At 42.5% G+C, this 14,367-nt stretch overlaps 1 protein-coding gene across 1 annotated transcript in view; it reads left to right on the top strand.

Annotated features, from left to right (window-relative positions):
- Positions 1-230: 230 nt before the first annotated feature.
- Positions 231-14,367, top strand: part of BRD7 (bromodomain containing 7) — a 42,065-nt gene continuing 27,928 nt past the window's right edge. The window contains exons 1-6 of the mRNA XM_018566081.1: positions 231-678; positions 2,447-2,665; positions 6,986-7,115; positions 10,678-10,732; positions 11,904-12,048; positions 13,136-13,246. Of these exons, the coding sequence (XP_018421583.1) occupies positions 481-678; positions 2,447-2,665; positions 6,986-7,115; positions 10,678-10,732; positions 11,904-12,048; positions 13,136-13,246 (858 nt within the window). The 5' untranslated portion in view covers positions 231-480. The remainder of the gene's footprint in view (positions 679-2,446; positions 2,666-6,985; positions 7,116-10,677; positions 10,733-11,903; positions 12,049-13,135; positions 13,247-14,367) is intronic.

The following is a 14,367-nucleotide window of genomic DNA, read 5'->3' as shown; positions in this document are numbered from 1 at the left end:
AGAAAAAATCCTTCCTGATCCCATAAGGCAATCGGATATTCCCTAAGTTCAATAGTGAATAACGTGCCCTTTAAACATGACATCTGTGTAGCTCCAGCTCTCTCTACTGAATGAATTAACATTCTACCAGATACTACACCGCTCAGTATAGAATATGACAGGCTGACCAATCAAGCCAACGGATTGTGATGACGTCACGTCAGTCCCCTGAAACCCACCTCCCCCCCCCCACGCTGCTCAGACCCCAGACGGCGCATTAGCGGGGTCCACACATGCGCACTACCACACAGAAGCCTCGGGGACGCGCACTAGTGCGAGCGGGTTGTTGCACGTTCGTAGCGGTTTGCACTCTTTTACACCACCGTGCAGAGCAGCGGCTCGTATTGGTGCGAATCTCTCCTCCAGCACTTGCTTAGTCTCAACGGCAGGGCGCGCGAGAGAGCGGCGCCTCTTCTGTGAATTATTTACGACCCGTGCCGTATGCCAGCACCGATGTACGTCTCTGTGGTGTCTGCCGTAGAACCACAACAACAAAAGGAATTGTCGGTCCGCCGGCGTGACGTCATTACAGGAATACGGAAGAAGATCCTAAAAGGAGCTGCAGGCGAGATGGGGAAGAAACATAAGAAACACAAAGGCGACAAGCACGGCTATGAGGGCAAGGAGGAAGTGCGCTCAGTGGCGGAGAGTCGTGAGTTGTGTTTGATTGTGTTTTCTATGTTGTCTGTACTAATGTGTCATGATGTGTCCCTGGAGGAACTACACGTCCCAGCATGCTCCTGGGGGTGTCAGTATAGAGATCAGTGTACTGGGCTTCATATATCCACCATTCACTATAGAGATCGGTGTACTGTACATATATCCACCATTCATTATAGAGATCGGTGTACTGTACATGGTATACCCACCATTCACCATAGAGATCGGTGTACTGTACATATAGTCACCATTCACTATAGAGATCGGTGTACTGGATTTCATATATCCACCATTCACTATAGAGATTGGTGGACTGGATTTCATATATCCGCCATTCACTATAGAGATCGGTGGACTGGATTTCATATATCCGCCATGCACTATAGAGATCGGTGGACTGGACATCATATATCCACCGTTCACTATAGAGATCGGTGGACTGGACTTCATATATCCACCATTCACTATAGAGATCGGTGGACTGGACTTCATGTATCCACCATAGAGATCTGTGTACAGTACATCGTATATTCACCATAGAGATCGGTGTACTGTACATCGTATATTCCCCATTCATTATAGAGATCAGTGTGCTGGACTTCATATATCCACCATTCACTATAGAGATTGGTGTACACCTTGCATTTTCCCTTACTCTCTTTCTGGGTGACAATGAAAACCATTGTAAATAGAGGGGCTATCCTCCCGCCAGTGAGTTGGTGGGGACTGGTTTTGTTGGCCAAGGGCTCGTTCACTCTGGCCCGTATGCTAAAATGCTCAGTTTTAGCCTGTGGCTAGCGTGGTGTGACCGCTCCAAACGTACAAACTATACACTCCATTCAGGGCTCTGCAGTTCAGCACAGTGCACAGCATATGTTTACATGGAGCACATAGCGCAAGCTTTGTCAAAGCTCTTTCCACAGTGGTGTTTGTATATTTGACATATGGCCTTTAACACTGCTTTGATACAGGTAGTGCTATTGTAAATCAATGTTTATGTTACACTAATGGTAAGAAAGCACTTGTCTTGGGTCTGTGAACAAATCTCACACTTAGTATTGGACAATGACATATGCTTGTGTATGGTCAATGTAAGTCCCTCCGCACATTGCTTCAGTAAGTGCTAAACCTGCACATGTCCTGGTCACATAGTAAACTGGGTGAACGGTGGGAATGGGAGGCATCTGCTTTTTATTTAGAAATGCAGACATCCAACTGATATATGTATATATGTTTTTTTTACAGGCAAAGGGGGACATTCTGAGAAGAAAAAAGAAAAAAGTAAGGAAAATATTTTGGTGGAAATTGCAATGTATTTATGAAGCGTTTTTCACTGATAACATATTAATGGGGAATTTATCAAATTCTGGAGCAGATTTGCACTGCAACCAATCAGCTTCTCTGTCTCATTTTCAAATCTTACCTGAGCAAACTGAAAAGAGATGCTGATTGGTTGCCATGGGCAACTGCTACAGATTGTGTCTGCTCACGCTTTGATAAATTCCCACCCATTGAGAGAAAGAGATTCACTTTTATTTGCAAGCCTTTGGTGCTATACACTCGACCCCATCTGGTTTCTCTGCGCCTTACTAAGTTTCTAATGATGTTGTCTTTAGCCCAGTTTTAATAATGACATTTGAATGCTTATTGTTGCTTCTCAGCAGTTAATTGGTATCTATTAGTTATATGAAATCTGTGCCAGTTGCTAGTTTTCAGAAAGAATGTTTATATTTTGCTTAAACAGCAGCATGCTTTCTTCTCAGAATATGTGGAAAAACCGTTAAAACTTGTCCTCAAAGTTGGGACTGGAGAGGTGAAGGAGCTGTCCACAGCCCGGGCTACAGCTCTTCCACAAGGCTTCCATGAAGACAAGACAGACCATGATAAACACAAAGACAAGAAGAAGAAGAAAAAGAAGAAGAATGAGAAAACAATCGGGCCTGGTGAGGAAAAAAAGAAGAAAAAGGTGGGTATTAGATCACTAGGGGGTGTCAATTAGGGCTGCAACAACTAATCGATTATGAGAATAGTTGGCAACTATTCTCATTATTGGATTAGTTGGTTGCGGGAGATAGCATTTTTTTTTTTATGCAACCAATTGATTAGTTGAAAAAATAATTGGGCAACTAATTGATTATAAAAATTTATGTTAGCTGCAGCCCTAGTGTCAATGTGGATGAACAATTTTTGATTCAGTGGCCCAATAGGTCACAGAGAACACATGTACTTATAATTTGAAGTATAGCTTTCACATGTGTGTCACAAGGAAAACAACTTAATCTTATTGCATAAATGGCACCTTTTTGGTGGCAATTCACCATAGAAGTACAACCCCAATTCCAAAAAAGTTGGGACACTGTGTAAAATCTACATAAAAACAGAATGCAATGATTTGTAAATCTCATAAACCTGTATTTTATTCACACTGGAAAATAGAAAACATATCAAATGTTTAAACTGAGAAAATGTACAATTTTCAGAAACAAATGTCATTTTAAAATTGATGGCAGCAACACGTCTCCGAAAAGTTGGGACGGGACCATGTTTACCACGGTATAACATCCCCTCTGCTTTTAACAAGGCTCTGTAAAGATCTGGAACTGAGGAGACCAGTTGCTGGAGTTTTGGGAGAGGAATGTTCTTCCATTCTTGCCTGATATAGGATTCTAACTGCTCAACAGTCCTGGGTCTTCTTTGTCGCATTTTTCATCTCAAGATGCGCCCAATATTTTCAATTGGTGAAAGGTCTGGACTGCAGGCAAGCCAGTTAAGCACCCGGACTCTTCTTTTATGAAGCCATGCTGTTGTCACAGATGCGTGGCTTTTGAACTGAGCGCTGATAGCACTTTGGAAGGTCCCTCTCCTTAGTTTGGAGGATGCGGTACCCATGGTTGCTAAAAAGAGTTATCACATTTCAATTTGTCTAACCTCAGAACAGTTTTCCTGTTCAGACATGGCTTCTTCTTTGCATGATGAGCTTTAACTTGCATTTTTGGATGACACGGCAAACTGTTCACAGGCAGTGATTTTTGGAAATATTTCTGAGCCCGTGCAGTGATGTCCATCATAGGATCATGACTGTTTTTAATGCAGTGCTGCCTGAAGCCTCGAAGAATACTGGCATCCAATACTGCGTTTCGGCCCTGTCCATTGTGCACAGAGATTTCTCCAGATTCTCTGAATCCTTTGACGATATGCACTGTGGATGATGATATATTTAATCGCTTTCCAATTATACTTTGAAGAATATTATTCTGAAATTGTTCGACAATTTTTAGACGCAACTTTTCACAGATTGGTAAACCTCTGCCCATCTTTACTTCTGAGACACTCTGACTCTCTAAGATGCTCTTTTTATACCCGATCATATTACTGACCTGTTGTCAATAAACCTAATTAGTTGCAAAATGTTCTTCCAGCTCTTCCTTGTTAGTACCAGTTACTTTGCCAGTTTTTTGTTGCCCTCCCAACTTTTTTGAGACGTGTTGCTGCCATCAATTTCAAAATTTAACTTTTTTTTTTTTTTTTTTAAATGGTACATTTTATAGGTTTTCTAAAATTTGGCTTTATGAGATTTGCAAATCATTGCACTCTGTTTTTATGAAGATTTTACACAGCGTCCCAACTTTTTTGGAATTGGGGTTGTACTCAAACACTTAACTGTCATATACCACATGTACCTTTGATGATGTATAATGCCATGTCTGGATTCTGTCTGCACTTCGGTTCCCAAGCAATGTGAAACTGACTGCTATTATCGGTGACACTATGCAACTTGTGGGGCATACAAACATGTAGAGTGATACACAGTGTGCTTTCTTTCATATAACTTTTTATGCAGATTTCCGAATTTGAAGACCGTTTGAGCTGGCTGTATATCAGAAGGACTGCCTGAAATGATCCCAGCAAGGGAAAAATATGAAATGTTATACTTGAAAACCTCCTTGACCTACCTGAATGTACTGGAGGCACTTCAGCATTTTCACACTACTTATTCTTTGCAGGGGTGTGGAAATCGTATCGCCCGACGCCCGGGACATGCAGTTTCGGGCGCCGGGCAGGTAGTTTCCTCAGTAGTTTAGCCCTGCTGCGGGCAAGTAGCAGGGCTGAGATGTTTTTTTTTTGTTTTTTTTATTACCGGTGCGAGAGCAGGGGACGCGGGTCAGCAATGGAGCCGCGACAAGAGAGCTGGGGGCGTGGAGCAGCCGCGATGACATAGCTGGGGCCGTGGAGCGGCGGTGACCGGGTATAGAGCGGTGATGCAGCCGCGTGACAGAGCAGGGGGACGTGGAGTAGTGACGGCGTGGAGAAAAGATGAAGCGGTGACAGAGCCTGAGGGGTGGAGCGATGAAAGGTTTTGACCGGACCGCAGGCATAATTGTGCCTTGCGATCCCGTGGGTCCGATTGCCTGCGGCTACGGTGCCATTCACTTCAGTGGATCGTCCTGCCCCCAATTATGGTGAGCCGGCCGCAATGCGATTGTTTCAAACTTTATCATACCTGGGATGTCTACTGGACTCTTGTTTGGACAGATTTAGGTGAGTTATTCCTAGGATTTACTAAGAACTACAGGCCTACAATGTAAAACAACATATTTGCTTGAAAAACAATGTACCGCTTTTGGTACCTAAAATCCTGAATAATCATACCGCCAGGGAGGTTAATGTGGCCACAGCAATTGCTTTAGTGCACACCCTTGCTCTTAGCACATTACTGAGATGCCCTAACTGCTATTGGAACACTGTTCTTCATAGGTTGTTACTAGGGATGCATCGATACCTTGTACTCGCCCAAATGCACCTGATGCTTATCCGGATACCAGAACTTCAGGTATCAGGAAGCATGGGTGGAAAATCATTACACATTGCCCGGCTTCCTGATTGGCCAGGAAGTCGCCTCCATGTCACCTGGTGATGAGGGAGCAGGGAGCCAGCTTCCCTGCTAATCAGGAAGCCGGGTGTCGTGTAAGGCTTCCCTAATGGGACTTCTGGTATCGGTGTGTGGTATCTGAGAGTACTGGAAGAAAAAAAACAGTACTCACTAAATACCGGTATTTATGTTTAAGTATTTTATGGCTTTTATTTTTTTTGTAAAGAGGACACAACTGTGTCATTTAGTTATAATGCAACTGTATGGGTAAATGCTTGTAGCTCTGCCTTATTGCCAAGGGAGTGTTACCATACAACAAATATTTATTTTGTCTTATGATATTTTGTGTTGGAGTTTTAAAAATTAGAAATTGGCATTTTCGTCCAGACTTCTGTCCCTTACTGATAGGAAAAATGTAAAATCGAATGACTGCTCTGTAATATCTGCTACGGCAGCTCCAGTAGTGAGAAAGTACAGCTGAAAGCAGGGACCGGGAAATGTACATATGCTTCAAGTAAAACCAAATCTAATAATAGAAACATCAGGAGTGTGCGATCCGTGACTGCCCGGCCATTGTGCATGAAACCGAGCGGATGGATGGGTGGTCACGGAATCGCACACCACCGCCATTGTGCTGTCAGTGCCATTATTTTCTAATGGCACCCCAGTCCTGCCAGGCAGATTGCGCGTTTTCCTGCTGCAATACCGCCTGGGCAATCCCACATGATCACGGTTAAAAACACTGCGCGGTGCATGTTATGAAAATAGGTACATCTACCTTTTTTTTCAGCGATTGCCACGCAGATGTAACCCCCATACATGCGGATGCAACTGCAGTATGCCAACGCACGTCCTGGGAATCCCCAGTCTGCACCAACCCTAAAGGGTAAATTCTCTTTCCCAAGTAATTTGGGAAAATGGAATTACCCGCACAAATCTCCCTCCCACTATACTTACCTTTCGGCGAATGGTCCTTCTCGTCCACCAGTACGGGTGTACCTGTTCCATGTATTCTGAATTTCGCTTGCAAATTGCAAGCACTCGTTGGTCAACGCAGTCACTTGACGGCACTGACCAATGAGAAGTGCTTCTTAGCACTGCTAAATACGGTTTTGGTTAAAAAACATTTTTTTGTATCGGGACAAGTAGATTGTCATGAGGGACAAGTAGATTCGGCCCCCACTTTAGTCCTTGGACAAGTAGTTTTTTCTAAAATTTCCACACCCCTGCTTTGGTATAATTTTTGGTATGATCGGGCATCTGCAATGAACATGTGATTCTTTCAAGTCTTCTAGAGAAAATATAATTAGGCATTCAGTTCAGTTTGTATCCTGAGAGGGATACAATTTTTTATTTTGTGGCAAAATCCCAAAACAAAAATAACAGCTTATTTTGATTTTGATTGTCTGTTCCTAGGATGATAAGAAGAAGAAAGATAAAAGTCATCGTGAAAGTGACCCAGATAATGAACATTCACTCCATTCACCGCTTAGACCTGATTTACCAGCAGTATCTCTTCCAGATTCTTCCTTACTGAAGCCTGAAGGTAAAGAAAAATCAACAATAGCATACTACTCATAAAACATTTCGTTCTTTATAAAGTTATATTTTTCTGGCAACAGAAGACAATTATCTGAGTATATGTAGCCTATTGAGGTGTTTGTGGTTTGCCGTATCTCCGGTGGATCACGTGAGGCTGATACCTATTTTCTAGGCAAACTGCGATTTAGCCATTACCCGTTTGTCCAGTTCATAAAGCCAAGCAGATACTGACATAGCTTATCACGATTCACCACAATCCACAGTGCACCACAATAAATGTACTAATTGCAGCTTAAAATCGTATCTTTTGGAAGTACATACCTGATAACAATAAAACCCGAAAACAAACAAAGCGCCCCGTGTGCTTTAACAGAGGAAAAGTGTTAGGAATTTTCAGTGAGCATATATTTAAAGGACAGTTTTTACCTTTTATCGAAGCTGTCCTTTAACCCCCCCCCCCCCCCCCCCCCCCCACCATCCTGAGTGCAGCCAGCCTATTACCATAACTTCAGTCCTATTCCAGCAAAATTTGCTGTTTGGCTTTGCCCGGCACCAAACAGCCTTTGCAAAGAAAACAGCTGGATCCTCTTCATACTTCAAGTCATTTCTGATTATTTTTGTTCTTTTACTGTTTAAAGTATATCTATCCCTAATAACAAAAAATGTATTACAGCTTACCAGTCCTTAGATGTGCTGGTTGCAGTAGTTTTAATTTTTCAGGCTAACATCTTTTTCTGCAAGTACAGAATCAAAACACGTTGATCTTGCAAATCAATTTTAATTACAGTGTCCATGTTACTGCTTGTGACCTATAATGATAAACTAGGTTATTCACAAAAGGGTGAAACGGTTGGAGAAGGCAAAAGTGCACAATCTAGGACAACATGGCTGAACTGGAAAGTGAGCTGAATTGGAGAATTTTCCCAAATCAGCTATTTTGGCCTAGATTGTTCACTTCTCCTGCCTTCTCCAAACTCTTCACCCTTTTGTGAATACCCCTCTGTGTTTCTAAAAACATTAGCACACATGGATAGCAATGTTTACATTAACGCCTCATTCACACAACGCAAGCAAAATTGTATATTGCGTATATACGCGTCTATGCACATATATACGAGCGTATATGCCGTTATATACGAGCGTCTATGCGCGTATATGCGTGCACTATATGCAATCCCAGAATGCATCACTCGTAATGGAATTTTTAATGTGCTGTGCGCGCGTATATATGCATGTAAACACGCGTATGTGCGAGTAAATACGCTGCCCGGACGTGTCTCTGTTCCATTCTGTTTTTGTGCATATATACGCTACGCAAATATACGGCTCCATACGCGGCTATGTGTATGGAGCCATTTATTTGCATATGGTACAATACGCACGCACGTACGCGCGGCAGTGTGAATGAGGCCTAACCGCATAGCTAAAAAAAAAATAATTTAAAGGACTGTACCTGACCTTTTTGGCCTAAATTTGACATTCTGTGTAAAATAGACCTTAAGCAGAGCAAGAAAAAAGCATCGCAATATGGGTCTTTCCTATACATCTTGCAATGTTCATCTAGTTGGAGCTGTCTTTTTACATTCTTATCGTCAGAATAAAAAACACATGTTCCATTTGCATTATGGTTTTAAAACCTTTTTTTCACAATTTTGTTTCTAGCTTTGTGCTGTGATCAGTACTAGAAGAAGAAAAGGTGGGATTGAAAGTAGAGTGCAAGCTGAAAGAACTCCCCTTGCAGTGGGACTACCTTCACACTGTAAGGGTTAATTGCTCGTTTGTACCTAGAGTACCTGTGTAAAGCACTTTTTCTTACTTGATCCATGATTTCCCTGGCTCCAAGATCAGTGCCGTATCCTACCACACCCCCCCCCCCCCCTTACCACTCTAGCAGTCAGAGGCCAGATAATGTCAGCTTGTCTAATGCAGGGCCCATAGCCCTGCATTATACATGAGGATGCAGAGGTACAGTATATGAACCGGAGCATAGGGGAGAGAGTTGAGCAGCAACTGCCAGGGGAACGGTGATCAGGTAAGCAAAATACCTTTTACCTTAGCTATAACAAGCAGTTAACTCTTGTAATGCAAGGATGACCCCACTGCAAGAGGAGTTTTTTGGTATTTTGGAGATAGGCTTTAAATACTGTTTAAAAGCTTTAAATACTGTTTAAAAGAAGTGGGGATGCACAGATACTTTTCGAGTACCAGTACCGATAGTTGGCAGTTTCATGAGAAGTACCAGGTTTGCAGTGGTTGCAGCTGGGACCTGGCTCTGGCACTCCACCACTGTCCTGAAATCATTAGTCTGTATTGTTTTAGAAAAACTGTCACATGACAATAAACAAAAATGTATCAGTACTCGTACTTGTAAGTACTCGGCAAGTACCAGTACTTGTACTCGCAAAACTGGTATCTGTGCATCCCTTTATTTATATTTATAAAAACAAAATCGTACATTAAAACAGAGATGTACAAATCCCAGGAGCTCCGTGTGCTCCTTACAAATGACAGCTGCCTCCTAATTTTTGAATTTTTCTCTAGTGCAGTCTTGGAGCTCAAAAGTATCGGTACATGTACTCGTACTTGTACCGAGTACTGTACTTGGTATCTGTGCAACCCTAAAAAGAAGTATAAACTGATTAATGGAAAAGATATATATGTTTTGTTTTGTTTTTTTTTGCTATTTGTAAATCGTCTGTGTGTGTCTGGAAGCCATTTTTGTTCATTAGATGCAGGCACTTCTACATAGTGCTATATGAAAATAAAGATTTGGGGATCAACACTGCGTGCACGTTTGATACACTGTTGGTGTGGAAGAACTTTTTTGGTAGCTGGTAATTTGCTGCTCAATATTACACTGATCAGTTGATTTTGAACATTGATTTATGTCATCACTATTTATTTGCACATACAGTATATTTATATATGGTTGTTATGTTTATTTAACTTATATTCGTGATGGATTTTAATTTAGAGCACTAATGCTTCTCTTCCTAAATAAAATTCATTTAGTCAGGTATGAATTAATAACATTGTGCCATATGGTGGCTGCAGTAGTTTGTAACATTACAGCATGCATGTCTTTGGCAGACACTGATAACACTGCATCGAGTGGATAATGCATTTCAGGTATGGAGCCACAGAAAAAGGTCACAAATGTGTTCACGGTAGTAGGCATGGGTCATAAAGTGGAAGTCTCAATAACTAGCAGGCCCATGACTGTCAAACCTACTGTAACATTAGGTACAAATTGTGCTCTAGAAAATATCTTAATACCTTTTTAGTGCTGCTGACCGGTGGACGGCTTACATTTACAGCAGCATTACCAACTATGTAGTACTCCCCATTTTTGCTGTTGCTCAGTGGTATGCACACTCTGTAATCATTGTAAGGCGCTTTGCTTTTAATTAGTGGTAAATTCAGACTCTAGTCACGGTAATGTTCTTTACTTAGTAATATAAAAATGCATAGAAAACCATAAATGTGGTATTTACCACACAGTTTAGAGTATATCTGTACTGGAACCACACACCTTAAAGTGTAATTTTTTTTTTTTTGTCGTGTAGAAAACCAGACTCCACTGCAAGAGGCATTGAATCAGCTTATCAGACAGCTGCAAAGGTAAAGTGCTACAAAAACAGTCCAATTTATGATTTGCCTAGTGCAGATCGAATTTGCAAGGACACTGCTGCTACATTGTGGTATGGATACAATATTCACTGTGAACGTGTATTCCCAAAAGAAGGTGACATACATTTAGGCCTCATTCACACTGCTCAGATTCGGCCCGTACAGATCCGTGCGCCGTATCGGGCCGTTCCCAGAAAGGACAGTTGCTACATGTGATTGTACGCAGCAGCCTGTTCTTCTCTGTGGGAGGACGTGGCTGTACGCTCATGCAAGCTGCACATCTGTGCGGGTGTCCGTACTCTAACGTAGACGGGATGGATCCTGTGTGCGTCCAAGCATGGATACCCGCACGGATGTGCAGTTCGGGTGAGCGTACGGCGGCGTCCTCCCGTAAGGATGAACAGGCTGCTGTATCAATCACACGCAGCACCTGTCCTTCCCAGGAATGGCCCGATACGGCCGTGCACGCTACACGGATCTGTATGGGCCGACTCTTAGCTGTGTGAATGAGGCCTTAAAAGGTACTTACCAGTGATATGGGGGAGCCACCACAAAAAACACCCAATATTGAGATTTGTTCTACTTTTTTTTTTTTTAGGTTTTGTTTGGCTATTTCATGGCTTATGTGAATACCATAAAGATTTGGGACCTGATGCACTAAATTTTCTTAAACTAGGTGTTGCTTGAGAAATCACATTTGCACAAGATCACTTTGGGATTTATTTATAAATGTTTTTACCCAAGAGTCACACAATGTTCATTTTGGATTTGCAGTGTACAAAGTCTAGTACCTAATAATATAGCAGGTAGTCGAAATCATATTTCTTTTCCGTTCATTGAAGGACCCAGCAGAGATCTTGAATCTCTGACCCTTGGGTTATAGTGCCGCATTCAGAAGTAGGACACTAGGCACAGGAACCGAAGCACAGCCTATGGGCAACCGCTGATGGTGGCCAAAGCCCATCTGCTAGAGGCAGCCAGGTTTTGCACCTAGTGTCCACAAGATAGTCGGAATTCACATTTTACTGATTACACTACAGTGTCTAAATTATGGTTTCTAATGGTTACACAACGTCTTTATTCTTTGTATTAACACGTATGGAAACTTACTCTAATTATTGTGTGTATTTAATATGTGTATGTCTTTATTTTCTTTACACAGAAAGGATCCTAGCTCTTTTTTTGCATTCCCTGTCACAGATTTTATTGCTCCTGGTTACTCAATGATTATTAAAAACCCAATGGACTTCAGTACTATAAAGGAAAAGATTAAGAACGATACATATGATTCAATAGAAGAACTTAAGGTATGGGAAGGTCAGACTACATAAAGGTGACGCAGTGCTATGGCTGTAGTGAACCCCAGCATTATGTTTAAAACATGAAGGACTACAATAGAAGCTTCTAATGCTTGGAGTAAACCATGAGCAAATCTGGCCCAGGTTCATTTCACCTCTTTTTACATTTCAGTTAATTAGACCTTCGTGTCTACTTTGTAACAGAAAATTGAGGTAACTTTCTGCAGTTGAATAGGGAGTAAAAGTTGAACTGAAATCTGTTGCAGTGAAAGGCGTAGTGTTTGTTGGCATATTAAGGCTAGGTTCACACCTAAGCGACCCCTCACCGCGTGGCAATCGTGTGAACAGATTGCGCTGTGGGTGCCATTTTTTTCTAATGGCACGCCAGGCCAGGCGGATCACGCGGTTTCCCGACGCAATTCCGTACAGTAAGTGCTTTGCATGCTGCTAACTGTGGAACATGGATTATAGCAAAAATCTTCTCTTCAGTTAAAGGAGAACTATGAGGTGAATGAAAATCACTCAGCCTTATAGTTCGAGCCGACGTGTGAAACTGTCACACGCCAGCTCAATAGATCGGGAAGTGAGCGAACACATACCGTTGCTTGCTCACTTCTCGATCATGTCCATGTTCCCCCCTCCCCTGTCCGATACTCCAGCGCTGACTGGCGGGAGGGGACGGGTACAGCTGGCTCTGCCTCTAGTTAGGCAGAGCCAGCTGTCAATTACGCAGCTGGGTGGATTTCAACAGTAATGTCGGGATCCGTCCCGGCTGCGGCGCTCTCCGTATACCGTAGCTGTATCTCGCGGTATACTGAAGTTTGGGTCATGGGAGGACGCTAGTTTGTGTCCCCCCGTGACCCTGGGGAGGACTATGGGGAAAAACCACTTACCCCCATAGTTCTCCTTTTAAGCTTTGAAAATTAAGCATAGAAGCTGATTGGTTACTATGGGCAACTTCTCCAAATGATGTCTGCTCCAGTTTTAATAAATTCCCCTCAATGTATATTATAGGCAGCAGTCCTGTTTTGTTGCTCCTTGTTACCGCACTACAAACTCTATGTATTGATTTTATAAACTTTTTTTTTTTTTATAGGAAAACTTCAAACAAATTTGCCACAATGCCATGATTTACAACAAGCCTGGAACCATTTATTACAAGGCTGCCAAAAAGCTGCTGAACTCTGGAATGAAGATCCTTAGCCAGGTACAGACATTTCCTTTGCTTTTGCAGGACCTGTGAAATATTTTGTTTTGTCAGTGTTTTCAAAAAGATGTGCAGCTTTGGCTAAGAACTGTATTCAAATACCTGCTGCTTATTTGTTTAAAACATTTATTTATTATAAAGTTAAAGCAAACCTTTTAAAATAAAACTGAAACCAATCGTACGATAATCGTGCAGTGTATGGAAGGCGTGCGACCGTTTCTACTGTACGGTCGCACGTCTTCCGTCGAACCAGCATGCTAGAAGAGTTAGTGGCCTGCTGGTACGACAACTGCCGAACGGGCCGGTGTGTGCACGCGCACACTGCCCGTTTGCAGTCATCGTAAGCCCGCCCCTCATTACAGTCATCGGAAGCCCACCCCTCGGGGGCGGGCTTGCGATGATCGCAAGTACGATCTGCCAAGATGGGCAGATCGTACGTTTTTTTTAAGTACTTTACAACCTTCGCCAGACAAAGGTCTTGCGAGGGTTGTAAAGTGTATGGGTACCTTAACCCCTTCGTGACTGACGACGTACAGTGTACGTCGCCAGCATCGGGGCTGTTTAAACGGACTCCCGGCGACTTTTGCCGCCGGGACTCTGTTTAAACTTGTAGAGCCGAGCTTTACAACAGAAGCGATCCTGGCGACTTACCTGTCGCCAGATCGCTTCTGCGTCCCGAAGAAGGGACGTCCCGTCGGGTGCGCCTACGTATGAAAACGACGAACGCGCTACACATGTTGGGTATCGCCGCGCACGCCGGAGTGAGAGCAATAATTCTAGGGCCAGTATTTTGGGGTATCTCTAAATTGATGACCTGTGGGGGCTTTTAAAGCGTCTTCTATGGACTTTTTGGGGTACTGGGGTTTATCGCCGTTTTACGGATGCACGCAATTTGTAACCTGGGCATGTTGGGTATCGTTTTACTCGTTGTAACCTCATCTTTTATATTTAATTAAAAAAATGGGTATTTTGTTGTGTTTTGGGGCATTTAATTAAATTTTTCACTAAATATTGGGGTTTAATAAGGAGTTGCGCTAATATTGCGCAACATAAAAATTTGCAACTACCACCATTTTATTCTATAGGGTCTTGGCATTCAGAAAATATATAATGTTGGGGGG

This window comes from Nanorana parkeri, unplaced genomic scaffold, assembly GCF_000935625.1.
Source record: "Nanorana parkeri isolate BGI_ZX_2015 unplaced genomic scaffold, ASM93562v1 scaffold914, whole genome shotgun sequence".
Taxonomy (NCBI): domain Eukaryota; kingdom Metazoa; phylum Chordata; class Amphibia; order Anura; family Dicroglossidae; genus Nanorana; species Nanorana parkeri.
Note: the sequence above shows the minus strand (reverse complement) of the source record. Positions and strands in the feature narration are given on the sequence as shown.